General features: G+C 43.5%; 1 protein-coding gene across 3 annotated transcripts in view; it reads left to right on the top strand.

Moving 5' to 3' along the window:
- The window catches only part of C8H11orf80 (chromosome 8 C11orf80 homolog), a 42760-nt gene that overhangs the window by 15081 nt on the left and 11979 nt on the right, over positions 1 to 15700 (top strand). For 2 of the 3 annotated variants that reach the window (XM_029613234.1, XM_029613232.1), the window contains 4 exons: positions 1556 to 1654; positions 2464 to 2563; positions 11514 to 11564; positions 13471 to 13559. In XM_029613234.1, coding sequence (XP_029469094.1) covers positions 1556 to 1654; positions 2464 to 2563; positions 11514 to 11564; positions 13471 to 13559 — 339 coding nt within the window. The remainder of the gene's footprint in view (positions 1 to 1555; positions 1655 to 2463; positions 2564 to 11513; positions 11565 to 13470; positions 13560 to 15700) is intronic. The other variant, XM_029613233.1, reaches the window with a different exon arrangement.

Here is a 15700-nt window from a genome sequence, read left to right as displayed (position 1 = left end):
GTGGTGGGGGGTGGGAGTGAAAGAAGAATTGTATTCAGATGACCACCAACACGAGCCCTGACTCTTACGGTCTGGGATACTGCTACGCAGACATAAGTAAAAATGTACAGGACTGCTTCTAAGGCCAACTCCATAAGCAAAACATATCAGCACTGTCTAAATTTTCAAGAAAGCTCATTGAATTACTGCATAGAGCGGCAGTTGCTACCCTTAAGAGAAACGTGAGGTATCCTGCATGACGTGGCAGATACCAGCATAAGAAGCTTGCTGGGCAGACTGGAAGGACCATTTGGTCCTTTTCTGCTGTCATTTCGATGTTACTCTGTAAAGTCATATATTTGTCTGATGCAAGGCCAAATTCTTCCTTTTTACCAAGTGGGAGGGGAAAGGCTCCAGTGATGAGGTAGTTGATCTGGACTCTTAACTCTTTAATTATAATTGGTTCAGGGACTCTACTTAAAGATAAGTCTGTTCCCAAGTGAACTGGTGGGAGGATCAAGTGATTTGTACCATTTTTTCTCCATATGGCTAATTTGCCATCTAACGATGATTAAACCTAAATGAAACAAAGGCAAAGATTGATAATAATTTAAGACACATCCACATAAGACTCGTGTCAGTTGGTTGTTACACTGTTGGGTCTGTGTGTGGCCACCAGGTGGCACCCGAAACTGGAAGGTGCAGTATGCAAGACAATATGCTCTGTCTGCAAAGTACAGGCACATACACATGGACAAAAGCAAACAGGCATCCACACACATAGCCACACATTCACAGGCAGACACACACAGGTACAGGCACAAGCGCATACACACAGAGGCTGTTATTGACAGAAAACCTGAGCAACGCTGGGTATGCTCTGTCTGCAAAGCCCTGCCTCTCAAGGTTCCACACAGGCACACATGCAGGTGCACGTAAGTGCACAGAAACTTGCGCGCACACACACAGGCAGGCATAGGCAGAGACATGCACACAGGCAAAGACAGTCATACTAACAGGCACGCACACAGTCAATGGAAGAAACACACATGCACCCACACTCTCAGGCTCCCTCAAACACACACACACACACACACACACACACACACACACACACACACACACACACACACACACACACATCAACAGGCACAGGTCTCCACATCACAGGTGCATGCATACACACAGGTTCTTATAGATCAGACTACCCAAGCAACACCAGACACTTTTTGCTAGATAACATATAAGCTGCATTTGAACCTGTATGCAAGTCCTGATCCAGAGGAGACATTAGCAACTATATGTTTGTTTACACATGGTCCATTAAGGACTAGTCAGATCAATTAGGCTTAGGTTGGGGAACTATGTTAGGCAATAACTTGCCTGACTTATTTAGAATGCTGTCTGAGCTTTGTGGTCTAATACTACGCTGCAGCAGCTGACTGATTTAATAAAAGGGGGAGGGGAGGGGATTGCTAGCTAGAAGTGACACATAAGCAACATTTTTTTTCCACAGGTACTCTTATCAGAAGGACTTAAGTCTGTATCTTTTTTTGTTTTTACCTTTTTCTTCTAGGTTACAGACACTCAGGGCTTTCGTACTGTTGTTCAAGATTCTCTTCATAGGACAGCCCTTAATAGACTGCTGGTCAGCAGGACATGCAACCTCAGAAAGGTGGTCTTTTGTTCGTCGTTCAGGTGTAATCTGTGGCATTGATGATGGAATAGGTTCAGAAACAGCATAAAGAAATATTTATTCACAGAGAGAGGGTGGAGGGTGCCCGAAACAGATTTCATTGCAAGGCAGTGCAAGCCAAAACAGTATCAGAATTCAAGAAACCCTAGAACAGGCCCAGAGGATACTCAATGGTGGAATAGTAATGGTTAAAGCCGGAGACAAGCACAGAACATCCTCAGCAGCAGGGGAGTGAGGGCTTAAAGCCTGGCAGGCTGATACAGTAGTGCAGGAAAATGGATGCTCCGTGTTGAGTGCTCACTTTCCTAACGCGGCCCAGCCACCTCTCTGGGCACGTGATACCGTATTTAAATGAGAGGTCATACTAAACAGGAGGCCCTAGGGAAAACAGCATATGCCCCTAGCACTTCCTTAGCAGTGGAAGCTCAGGAGAGGTGGTAGTCAGTGGGTTTGGTAAACGGATGTACAGTTTTACAAGTTTCTATTTTCCTAAACCATGGCTGTGCACAGGTTAGAAAAACGGACGCTCAAAAATTGAGCATCCATTTCCCTAACCTGACCCGCCGGCACACTTTTATTTTTATTTTTTTTAACCTTTTTGTTCCTCATACTTAATATTGCCATGATGTTAAGTCTGAGGAAGTACAAAAAAGCAGTATTTTCTGAGCGTAATCATAGTTATCACAGAGGGTTTTCTCTCCCAGCAGAAGAATTTCCTTTCTTGCTTCACAAAACTATATGACGATAGTGGTTGTTAACGCCTGTTTGTTTCATGTGTGCCTTTACAGGAACTGTTGGAAAAGCCTAATGTGAATCAATTGACACCCTGTACATACCCAGAAGCCAATCGGAGCCAATCACAGGGCAATGCCAGCTGTATTAGAGAAGGTGAGGTACTTGCCTATTTTCAGTCACCCTTAGTAACTGTGGTATTAAATAATGAGCAGGCGTGAACAAACTTTTCAGGCTGTATCCTCTTTCATCCGTGCAGTTAGCTGGCTCCCCTTCCCCTGCCACCCCCATCCACTGTGAGTGCCATCAATGTCATAAGCGCCAAAGGTTCCATCGAGTTCCATGGCTGCCACTGATGCTATCAAGCCCCATGGACGCCATTGACGCTGTCTGTGCTTTGAACAAGGTGGACACCACCAATGCCATCCAGTGCCAGGAGCAGCAAGCTGCGTGGGCGCCGTCAATTGCTATTGACCCTGTTGATCACCATGGGCTTAGACAAACAGCACCATCGGAAACTGTGAGTTGTTGTCATCACTACAACAGAGCACTGCTTAGCATCAAGGGGCATCAAATGATACTATCCTGAATTTTGCCAATGCCACCACTGCAAAGCACCACAGATGCCGTCAACACCATACAGCTCTGTGGGCTCCATCACATTGACGCTGTTGAGCACCATGGGCATTGTCAAGTGCCATTGGGGTACATCACTGATGCTGTCAGGCACTGTGTGCACCATCGGATGCCATTGACGCTGCTGTCTTTGCTGTCAGGGCTATTAACACTGCTGAATGCATCATTGATGCTGGTAATCACAATGAGCACCGTTGACACTGTTATGCTCAGTAAGCAGCATTGACGCTGTCAAGCACCATGTGCGACATTGACTCTGTAAATGCCAGAATGCTGTGGGTGCTGGCAACACCGTTGAGAGCTGTGGGCATTAGCCATGCCATAATGCATCATTAGTGTGCTATGGGCAATTCAGTCACCATCAAATACCATTGGTGAGGTCTGGGCTAGGACGGTAGACCTCCAGCTGGGCACTCTGCATACACAAGTGAGTTTTCTGCTCCCTCCTAGTTGCAATACCCAGTTGAGATGGTACCGGGAGAGGGGAGGCAGGCATTGCTGTCCTAATTTTACACTCAGAGGCAGAGGTAAAAGGCCTCTACAGGATCCTTCCTTTAGCTGCTTGTAACCTGGATCCCCTATTTCCGGGGAGTTTCTAAAGCTTGCATTATCACAAGCTCTCTCTTCCTTTGTGGGAACTGTATCCCTCATGGCACAGCCTTCAATCAACCACAAGATCTGAGTGGCTTCTTTAAAGGTTTCCTGTATTGAACTAGGGAATGGACAAGTAGAATTGTCTTGGCCATTCTTCAATATCATTCCCAGTACTGGTGGGTGTTTTTGTGTCAGTGGTGACATATTGATGGAGTCATCAGTTGCTCTCTCTCTTGATTGTAGTGAGGGGATCACCCCCTTTTTCTTTTTCTCTCCCATGTCAACGTCTGTTCTTCATGCTGGCACAGGGCTCACTGAATCAGAGGCTCCTTGCCCAGATTCCTATATTGCTGCCAGGTTACAACTCTGGTACTGGGGAAGGGAGATGATAATTTGTTCACTGAATTCTGCAGAGTACCTTACTTGACACTCTTCCTATTCAGTTACTGAGAAATGATTTATCAGCGTCTGTGTTGCTTACCGTATCAGCAGCATTTATCGTACGGGTAGAGGAATATGGTCCAGTTGTATTTCTGTTGCTGATCCCGATACATCCAGGCATCCAGGACTTTAAGTGTGTTAAAGACCTACTAAGAGGAACCTTATGTGCCCCCCCCCCCCCCCCTTGGTCCAGACTATGAATTACCCCAATGCTTGTGGTGGGAAGCACCACATGAGAAATTATATTTACTAATATTTATTTATTTATTTATTTAGGGTTTTTATATACCGACTTTCTTGATATATATATATATCAAATCAAGTCGCTTTCCATTTAACACAACTGTCGCCGGGGGGCGTTACATTAAACAATAAACATAGTATTGAACGGAGAACGTGTAGCGTTACTTTAAAACAAGCAATAAGGTCCTGATGTTCCTGAGGGTATTAAGTTAGCGGTAGACTTTATATTGCGCTATTTTGATCTTTGTCCTGTGTCGAAGTGATCCTGCAATTCCGGGAAGGCTTGCCGGAAGAGCCATGTTTTAAGGTTTTTCTTGAATGTTAGATGGCAAGTTTCGAGTCGAAGATCTGGCGGAAGTGAGTTCCAAAGGGTGGGCCCCGCTGTGGAGAGTGCTTGTTTGGCTAGCGAGGTTTTAATCGGGGGAGTGTGTAGAGAACCTTTGTAGTTATATCTGATAGGTCTTTTTGATGTGTGAAGGCGGAGTTGCGAGGTAAGATTTAGGTGGGCGCTTCCCATAATATCCTTGTGGATATGATTTCGCTTTGGGTTCGTAGCCTGAGTGGGGGATGAGACAGAGTCACGGTCACCTCGATACCACAATTCTGTGCCCTTCTCAAACAACCTCTCACTTGTGGCACCACAGACCAGATAAAATCATCACACCAGAATAAAACGGTAATTAATCTTTTTACCAGTATTATGTAAGTAAACAGTAAATCTAATCAGAACATTAAATGGGAAAATACAGTAGTGAAGCAATATATAAACTTGTAATTTTCTTTTTTTAAATCAAGCAATGCAAAAATAAACTGGGATTGGTCTGTTAGCCAGGGCAACCAACCTACCCATATGGATAGAAAAAAAAAAGGATCACTAATAGAGAGAGGTTGGGGAAAAAGCAGTGAAGTACCACAGCTTTCAAAAATTCTTTACCCCTGAGTACTCAAAAGAAGGGAGGGAGGGAACAGAGCCACCTCCAATGTCACCAGTTTGTAAAGAGTGCACCAAGTCCCAAAACTAAAATTGCGTGTGAGAAAAACAATCAAGAAAATGATGAAGTCCCTCTTGATGGTGGACCTGATTAGACGACAAGCCAAATAGATGAGCACTGAAGTGTGAAACGTCCCTCTCTCCTGGGGAGCTTCCCCAAATTTATTTATTTTATTTTTTATTTAAAAACGTTTCTATACCGTCGTTAAGTTAAATACCATCACAATGGTTTACAGAAGGGCACGATAAAGAGAAATATGGGTGGTATAGATTACAAATTAATCATGTGCCATCATAGTATGGTAACAATTTAAAATAATAAACTAAGTGTGTAAGTTAATCCTGATTGTTAGGAACAAGTTAAGTGGTTTGATTTTAACATTAATATGCTTTAGTAGGTTACTAATAACTTCTAGCTTGGTGCATCCATATCTATCACCTATTTTTCTCCTTCTCTTTATCTTTATAAAATGCTTGTTTAAAAAGCCAATTTTCAGATTGGTTTTGAATAATTTCAGATTTCTCTGTAGTCTTATTTCGAGTGGCATGGTGTTCCATAGTACGGGACCAGCCAGTGACAGTGCTCTTTCCCTTACTTGCGTGAGATGTGCTGATTTGACAGAAAATAGAAAGCAGGTCTGGTTTCAGTCTCTTACAGAAAGACTACAGTTCTTTAGCTTCTCTTTCCCAGTGCTATCTCATGTGGCTAGGGTTTATGCTTGATTTTGGCTGAAAGGCTAAAGCTATTAAGAAGAGATAATGAATTTGTGACAAAAGACAAGGAAATAAACCTTCTCCCTCCTTCTTTGCTAAGATATTATCTGTGAAAAGTTTAGATTATTTAACTCAGTCTATTAGGAGGTTGAACCAGCCATGTGCTCCTGGGTCTGGATATCTCTGGATAAGGAAGTCTCAGGCTTTCAGCTCCTGGCTTCTCTGTCCTTTGTTGGGATTTTACATGTAGCTCAGCTATGAAGCAAGAACAGCTGTCTGTCTCTCTATTTCCTCAGAGTGCAGACTTTTGTTTCTCCCTCTCGATAATTAGATTGTAAGGAGAAGAACTGATTGCAGGGCTGCCAAATACACACCTCTCTTCCTGGCTCCAACTCCTAGTCATCCTCATCTGCACACACAGAGAAAGCCAGCCAAATTTACACCTTTTCTTCCTTAAATGGTCTGCCAGCATTCTTTTGGCTTCCTACTCTGCTGGCTATGTAGTGCTGTTCTCTGGACAGGCTAAACAGTACAGCCATTTCCCAACTTCTAAATATTGTGAGTGCTGGATGCTGGTTCTTACAGAATATTTGTCATTCACAGGCAATACACAGTGGTTTTGATGTATTTTTATATTCCTTCACCTTGGTTGCAGTGGCTTGCAGTCTGCAGGGTTGAAAACACCTTTTTGACAGGTCTAAAACTCATCACTCAGATCCAGACACAGCTTGGTCAGCATTGTAAAGCTCCAACCCATGATAAGCTTGTGAGGGCAGGAACCTGATTTATAGTAGCTTGCTAGAACAGAAAAAAGTCTATAAAGTCTCAGATAAAGTAATACAAAACATCAAAAAATGAGAACCAAAACATCTATAAAGATACAGATGTTATAGTATAAGCTGTAGTAAATTAGAATAAAGAGGTGTCGGCAAGCTAGACAGTGTGCCTAATTGGGTTTTGGTTCTCATTTCTTGGTGTTCTATAGCAGCTTGCTACATTTAGAAGGTTCCTTCTCAGGGAAAGGGTGCTCTTGTTTTCTCTTCCTTCTCCCTAGCAAGTGTGCTGTTGCGTTCATGCCTCTTCTCGCCCCTCGCTCCACCCTCTCTACCTGGGATGCGACTCCCTTCAGCTCTGACGGACAGTGCAGCCGCGGTTTCTCTCCGCCTCTTGGTCCCCGTTCCCCCGGGCTGGCCTGACGCTACGGATCCACCATGTTCCCGATGATGTAAGGGCGTGCGCTCGCTCCAGACGTTATACCAGCAAGGGCGTGAACCTCGGGGGCGTCCCCCCATAGTGACGTCATCCATCTGCACTTTAAAAGGTCTTTGTTTGCTAACCTCTAACGCGTTAGCAAGGAACGCCAACGGGACTTGCTTTGGCAGTCCATGATACTTGCAACAACGATCCGAGTCAGCCGGGGAGCCCGTCCCCACTGCTCGGCCTTTTCAAACTTTCCAGGAGTACCCGCTCCACGGGGGCTCCGCTCTCTCTTCTTAATTTCAGATTGCCGGAATACTCAGACTCCTCATTTCCTGGAAGCAATCGCGGACGTGATCACAGTGAGTTCTATTACATAGGACTCTGTACTCGCTTCACGAGGGCCTACATTCCTATTGCTCTGAAGACTCCCTTCTGTCCAAGACGTTATCGCAGGTACAGAGATCAAGAATTACATTGGCAAGATTACAGATAGGAACCGTTACTCGCTCCATGAGGGCCCAGGTTCCTAGAATCTTATACAGATTCTCTTCTACTCTAGAAGCCATTTCATATACAGCAATTGTGAGTTTTTATTACAGACTGTTTGTGGGAACCAGTGTTCGCCTACGGTTCCTGTTCCTGAATGTACTGAAGACTCTCTGTGGCATAGTGACCATTGCAGACATCTACTATTGTGAGTGTACCATCTTGTATCCAGTATACCCTGTCTACTCACTAGTCTCTCTCTCTACAGCTCAGCGACCCAGAGATTATATTCCAGTATCAGAAGGACTTCAGCCTTGCCGGACACAGCGACTCACTACTGCCACCTCTGGTGGTCCAGCTTCCAGTCTAATAAAGAATTATTGTGTTTATCTCATTCTAGCCTAGCCAGTGGTTCCTCTCAGGATCTCCTCCTGGGGGCGCCATCGGCCCAGGGATTCACCTTTTCCTCCAAGTGGTCATTCCTTTCATTATTCCTTTCAAAACACGGCTGCGAGAATATTAACAAACACACGGAGAAGAGACCACATATCACCAATCCTCAAAGACCTGCACTGGCTGCCAATTCACTACAGAATCATATATAAGTCCATAACCACTATTTTCAAAGCTATACATCAACAATCTCAGCTCAACCTTCAAATTCCTCTCAAAAAATTCACGTCCAAAAGACCAATCAGAGAGTCCTATAGAGAAACCCTACAAATACCACACTCCAAAACCATGAAGCACATAACCGCCAGAGACAGGGCATTCTCCACTGCAGGACCAACTCTGTGGAACTCTATCCCACCAGATTTGCGACAGGAACCATGCCTTCCTACTTTTAGGAAAAGACTTAAAACGTGGCTATTCATGAAAGCTTTTCCTGAACTAAACTGAACTTATTACATTATCAACCAGTCGCCCAGACTTTGCCTTAATCATGGTAATTAACATCCCTACCTCATAAGGGCAATTCATCAATGCTATAAGCACATTGACTGGCATATATATTCTTTTAATTTAAACCCCTGCTTCTTTTCTCAGATCCAAGTTATTTTATTCCCTTGTTTTATTGTAACTGCATTCCTTAGCCTTCTCTTGATCTATGTTTTTTACTACTATTATTATTATTATTATTTATTACTAAATGTTATTTTTTGATTTTGTTCCTATCCACTTGTTAATTGTGAACCGACATGATGCGATATTTATCGCGAATGCCGGTATAGAAAAACTTAAAATAAATAAAAATAATAAATTATTGTCACCTTGTGGGAGCCAACCACTACAGACAACTGACTCCGCTCACGGAAGTATTATATAGACAGCTACTCCTCTTTCTCTGAGACTTGCCAGCAGCTTATATATAGATTGCTATCTCTATAGCGGAGTAGCAATGTGTGTGTGTGTGTGTGTGTATGTATGTATGTATACAGATTGCTACTCCGCTATAGAGATAGCAATCTAACATGCCCCCTGCTACGCAGTACTATATACCTATTGCCAACTCCTCTTCCTTTGAGAGTTGATCCATAACAGATTGCTACACCTTAGCAGATTGATACAGCTTGCTACTTCCTTTCCTTACAGGAGCATCTAACAGCAGTTAGCTAACAGAATTACAGATAGCTAACTCCTCCCCTTTCAGGAGCACAGCAGAACAGCTTGTCATCTCCGCCCTCCTGGCGGAGTGAGCGACAGCAGATTGCTAGCTCCTCTCTTTTGGGTAAGGAGAGCGTAATGTGCTTCTGGGTATCTGCATTCTACCGGGTTGCCCCTCTGTTTCCTGTTGTCTGGGGAAGGGAGTTTGTTTCACTTCTTTGCACATGCGGTCCAGTGGTAAGGTGCTGTTGCCAGATGTAATGTCTCATGGTGTTGGCAGCAGATTCCCCTTAGTGGAAATCTGCTTCCAGGGAACAGGAAATGCTACCTCCCAGCTAGGGGAGTGAGTTTCATCTACCTGTTCTGCAAATACATCATTGTACTACTTGGCATCTATTCTGGACAAGTCAGCATCACAGTTAGATTATACACTGACCCCTAAAGGATAGCTGGTTCCATTTACTTCATTTTTTAAGTGAAATGTGCAATGTTCAGCCATGAGAGAGACTGTCCTGATGTCTAGTCCATCTTACCTTAATCATGGCTGTGTGCACCCTGAGTTTGGAAGTTGGGTCTCTTAGGGACTCTCATTGTCCTCCTTCACTAGAGAACAACCAGTGAACACCTGAAATTTGCATGACAAGGTGGTAACAAAAATCTGTTATCTGGCAGAACAAGGCTATATTCGCAATAGGGTTTACAGATCTATGCTACATAGGAGAGAAGTATGTCCTGTTAGTCTGTCTAGAACCTTCATTGATCCCTTGTCAGAGCAGGAATATTTCCTTTCATTCTCTCTCTTGCTGAAGAACATAAACAGTAGGGTCATAGAAGTTTGGACAAACCAGGAATATGTAAAATGCAAGATCTGCAAATGGAGATTAGGTCCTTACAAGACAGAATATATTTTAAATGTTGGCATATCTTTGGTGAACACTTACTGGTTCCATACACCTTCAGCTATGCCAAACCTGAGCCCTTCTATAAGGTCTTGGTACTAACACCAACACTTGTGTGTAACCATTTATGCCTCTCTCACCTACCTGCTGTGCTTGTTACTCACCACAGCAGATTTGTTTTTATGCACCTCATCTTGTTGTGAGTTTACAAACTAGATGTAGTAAGAGACAGAGGCACTTCTGTTTGGTAAGTCATTACAACTGACTTGTACTCAATCACCATTAGCCTTTACTACAAGGGAGTTGTCATGTGCCGATGTAATTGTAGTTGAAGTGGCTGTGAAAGGGGGATGGGAAAGGAGATAATGAAAGATAGATCTCATACTCAGCATATAAGGATGTCAGGGTAATATATGCAACTTAGATAGCACCTTGTCAGAAATTTACCAGATTCACATTGATAGGTCTACTCAAAGTTTGTTTTCTTAGTACTTTGATTTATGCATTCACTGGCTGCTATATACCCACATTACTGATAGCATCATTGGGTGAGTGCTCCCATATCCATAACAAGGAGGAATAGACTACTGTACTATTTTACAGATCTTCTATGGAAGTGATACGTTCCTCTCTGTTGTCATATCTGTTGGGGAGTGGTCAATGGACTCAGTCTGGAGTATAAGGGTGGAAGGGTGAAACACATATACAGGAATAGCTATAACCTAAATCATAATGATATGCGTCGAAAGGCAAAATATATTACAATGACCATCATTGTAGGACAGATCCTTTGTTACCAGTAAGAGGTATGCAAACTCTCTGTTGCATAGGTGATACTGGATATGGCTGCCAGACATGGCTTCTCACTCCTGTCACTCTTCCAACCATACCTGCAGAAGAGGTACAATGTGGTACAAATGTCCATTTGCTCTGTCATCGAACATACCTTTAGCATGTTAAAAAGTCATTTTTGCTGTTTGGACAAAACTGGAGGTGTTCTTGCAGTATAACCCTCACAGTTACAGAGAGAGTGCTGATACGCTGCATGTTTCACAATACAGCCATCTGATATGGTAGCAGAAATGAACAAGGATCTAGAGGAGGATCCCAAGTGTCCTCCTGCTCATCCAGTGAAAACCATATGGAGTGGAATCCAGATTTGTTGTAGAATCATTGAGCACTATTTTATAAGTATAGAGAGCATGGCCATCTGAAAAGCCTGAGGTTATAACAGCTGCATGTTTGTGCCATTGCTGCTCACCTTCTCTCTGTCCTTGCTTTGTGTTCCTTTTGGCAGGATTTCCAATGACTTCTGTGGATCTATGGACGCATTGCCTCCATGTACAAGGTAAACCTCTTGGATTGAGAAAGGCATAAAGAAGAAGCAGACAGGGCAATATTCACCTTGTCTGCCAAATGCTGTTAACATAGCTTGATTTCCTTCTCCTTGTCCACTGAGGTTGCCACATACACTAAAATGGACAGCAGAAAAAACAGTGGCTACAAGGACATCCTTATATGTGCCTAGGCATGCAATGACCCTGCAAGGCTTTCTGCTTGGGTCTCTGCAATGGATGTTAAGCAAACAATGAATCTTCTGGCCATAGCCTTCAGGCATCCTAGAGCTGCAGCTCTGGCAAGTTTATTCTCCTTACGCTCAATGGCCTTATGCCTGGATGTTAACATATGTTCTTAGAAGCAGTCATCCCCATTCAAGTCCTCCACCAGAATGTAGCCTGCTAGAAAGCGCCATAACTAGGCACTGGGTGAAATTTATTTGGGTGATGCTCTCTGGAAGGGGCACTGTCTCTTATCAGTAAATTAGCCTTGTTTTTTTCTGTTTAAAATCTTTCATGAAGGCCTAACAGTGCGTCAACTCTGGATACTGGGTATGCTTATAACAGTGGCTTTTCTTCATGGAACTGTGAATATGCATATTTTTATGAACGGCTGTAATGATATAGGCCCTGTAGTGCCACAGCAGTATTGACAGCATATGATGTAAAACTACTATGACATCTGAAACCATTTCTCAACCTCCCTGACTTTAGAATAGTTTTACAATCTTTCCTATTTTCTTCCTTAGATTACTGTAATTCTCTGCTCATTGGTTTAACTCAAAATAAAATTCATGCCCTTTAGATAACCCAGAATTCTGCTGTAAGACTTCGCACTGTTTCCAGTATTCATTACCTCAATTACACTTTTCTCAATACATAGGTTGCCAATAAAATAGTGCATTCATTATAAACGTGTATCCAAAATTCATAGTGTTTCTTCACCTTGGACAAATGCCACCCTCAAAATATACACTCCACCAGATCCCCGTGCTCCTCTAATAAACAATTGCTCAAATTTCCATCCATTCGAATGGCCCATCTCGACACTACTAGAAAATGGGCCTTCTCCATAGCAGGCCCTACACGGTGGCATGCATTACCCATTCATCTTCATAGTTTTGAAGATCCTAAGGCATTCCGAAAAGTACCGAAAACATTTTTATTCAACAGCACATTTGAAGACACAATAAATTCCAGCTGAGTTAGTTAATTTCATATTTGAAGAGCCCTTACGAGAGCATCCAGACTCCAGGCTAGTCCTAACTCAGGTGGTATGTTTTATCTGTTTTGTCCTTGTTGTTTTAAAACTATGAATGTTTTTATGTAACCCACTCTGAATTCCAGAAGGAGTGGGATATAAGTGATTTTTAAATAAATAAAATAAATATGTTGAAGAGCTCCGGTTCGAAAGGCATAAGTTTCTCACAGGTGTGTCCATGACATCTATGTGTGGTATTTATAGTATGCTGAAGTAAACATTTGCATTAGAGATACCAATAAGACAGGTATGCTGAAGGATACAAAGTCCCAGGTGAGTGTCCATCAGGAGCTATCTATGATATGCCTGGACATAAAATCCGCACATATGTACAGTATGTCTACTTAGGAAATCATTAAAAAGGTTGATAGAACATCTGTCCCAAAATTACATGATACATAAAAGTATCCAAGATTCTGAATATTTGTAGCATCTGCTGTATTTACAAGAAAGACTTGCCTCACTTAAAGGGTCCTCTGTAACTGAACCTTTATAGCACATATTGAGGGCATTAACAATGTGAATGCCTAGTCTTTTGGAGCTACCTACACAAAACTACTTTTTCGTTTGCAGTTGTGATCCAGTCTGATATATAATAGAGTATAGTAATGAGGACAAAAACTAATAGCTATTTTATATTTCATTGTGATTTACAGATCTGAGTGATAATGGTTCAACATCCAACAGTATCCATATGTCTCAGATATATGACACATTCAAGGATGGATCACTACAGGGACAACAGGTAGACTTTACTGCTGAACTCTTTAATACCAGGCTTGCTTTCATGTTGACTGTGGATCCATTAACGTTTTTGCTACACTTTGTGTTCTATAACCTTGCACATAACACAGACTCTTATGTGGGTTTTTTTTGTGGGATTGGGAGAAGTATGTCTGTGCCCACTTTGGGGCTGATTTTCAAAGTCCGGCGCATGCCAATAGCAGCAGATACTTGCGTGGCTGGGCCGTGCGCATTTTCATAGCAGCACGGCCACGCGCGTATCTGCTGGTACGCACAGAAGTGCTAGGTTGTTTAAAAGGGGTAGGCCCTGGGCGGGGGCTGCCCATTTTGCAGCTGCCAGTGTGCAAAACTTACTCCTGCTCCGTCAAGTGGGTAAATTTGAAGACAAAGAAATAGGATAGTTAGGATGGGTTTAGGGGTCGGGCTGGAGAGAGGAAAAGGGAGGAAGGTGAGTTAGGGGTGTTGTGGTTATGAGGCGTTGGAGTGGATTCTTGGGTACTGCGGTGATGGCCACTCCCACGGGGAGGAGCCCCATGAGGAACCGCAGTACGAGGCTAGACTCTATACACGCAGACACAGAGAAGTAGTATTTATTTTCCAGCTTGATGGTACTGCCTGGAGCGGGCAGCAGTGAAGATAGTCCAGGGGTCCTCAGCAGAGGAGCCCAGTCTCACATTCGAGTAGGTGATAGGAGCATGGCGTAGCAGGGACAGGTCCCGGATGTAAACCTTGAGCGCTGAAGCTGAAGGTGAGACAGACTGAAGGTAGTACTCACTGAGCAAAAGCTATATTGTAGAAGGTCCTGGCAGGCAGATGTTATTCAGTGGCAGGCACCAGAGTAAGGAGAGCAGGCCCTCAAGGAGCGAGTACCCGGTATCCCAGGATAGGTACCTGAAATAGAGCAGAAGGGCCCCTGAGGAGCGGGTACCCAGGTTAGTGAAGAATTACCCCGAAGGGCAGAGAGAGCTTCCTGCGGCAGCTGGAAGCGTCAGAGCAGCTTAGACCGGAGGCAATCCAATCCTTGCTAACTCAGTTTGTTAGCAAACGAAGGGCAGGCTAAATACCAGGATGTGATGATGTCACTCGGAGGGGACGCCCCCGAGATTCCTGCCATGACGTGGATAAAGATGTGGGTGGCGGGCGCGCGCACCCTAGGAGGCCCTCAGGAAAATCATGGCGAACACCATCGCCGTTGCCAATCCGGGGATGCCGGAGAGAGTGGCATGAAGACGCAGCAGCAGCCATCTTCCCAAGGCTTGAGGAGAGAGAAGGAAGAAAGGTGAGGCACAGAGGTCGAAGCCGTCTGAGACCGATGGACGCAACAAGGGGGATAGGGAAGTTCCCTCCCAGTCTGCTCCTTAATTGGAATGGACTGGAAGGGAACTGGGCAAAGGCCCGTTCGCGTCTCTGCATGTGTATTAAAAAACATTTCTCCCTCCCTGCGCATGCGAGTGGGCACCCGCCCACACATACTTGTGCCGATACAAAATTGGGTGCATGTGTGCGCATAGGATTCGGATATTATAACATGTGCACGCGCCGGGAACTGCAGGCACATGAATGCCTGCGCAGGCCTTTAAAAATTTACTTGTCATGTGAATAGGGTACCACATAATTTGGTAGTTAAAGTCCTGCACTAAAGCCAATGCATATTATGCACATCATCTCTATGATAACATTGCTTGCCCATTTTGTGGTATTAGGTACATTGTTAGGCTAGTTCCACATCTTTCAAAATATTACCTTACTAGCCATTAGTTTTAGACTCTCTATATAATGCTTATATGTCAATAGTCAAAATCAGAATGTAGAAAGACAATGCGTGGATTGAAATAACATTTCCTTAGCATATATATGTTTGTACTTTAAGTACATTTCTTTACAGAAACTGTGGTGGCTTCTGCTAGATTTCCTGTTGATTGAGGGTTATTTCAGTGCTCTAGTTAGTATGCTCATGGTCATGAATAACACATAATGAATGGTAGATGATGGACCTCCGGCCACTGTCCTGGAGCTTTCATCTGAAAACAAAAGGTTTACATAGTATTTAACATATGAAGGGAAATGAATAAAAAAAAAAAAGCTGGCGACTTCATGAGGGGTAAATAAATGCTTTAGGGAAGTATGTTTGCCCTACAGAGA

This window comes from Rhinatrema bivittatum, chromosome 8 (genome assembly GCF_901001135.1).
Source record: "Rhinatrema bivittatum chromosome 8, aRhiBiv1.1, whole genome shotgun sequence".
Classification (NCBI taxonomy): domain Eukaryota; kingdom Metazoa; phylum Chordata; class Amphibia; order Gymnophiona; family Rhinatrematidae; genus Rhinatrema; species Rhinatrema bivittatum.
The sequence above is the reverse complement of the archived record's forward strand: the minus strand, read 5'-3'. Positions and strand labels throughout refer to the sequence as shown.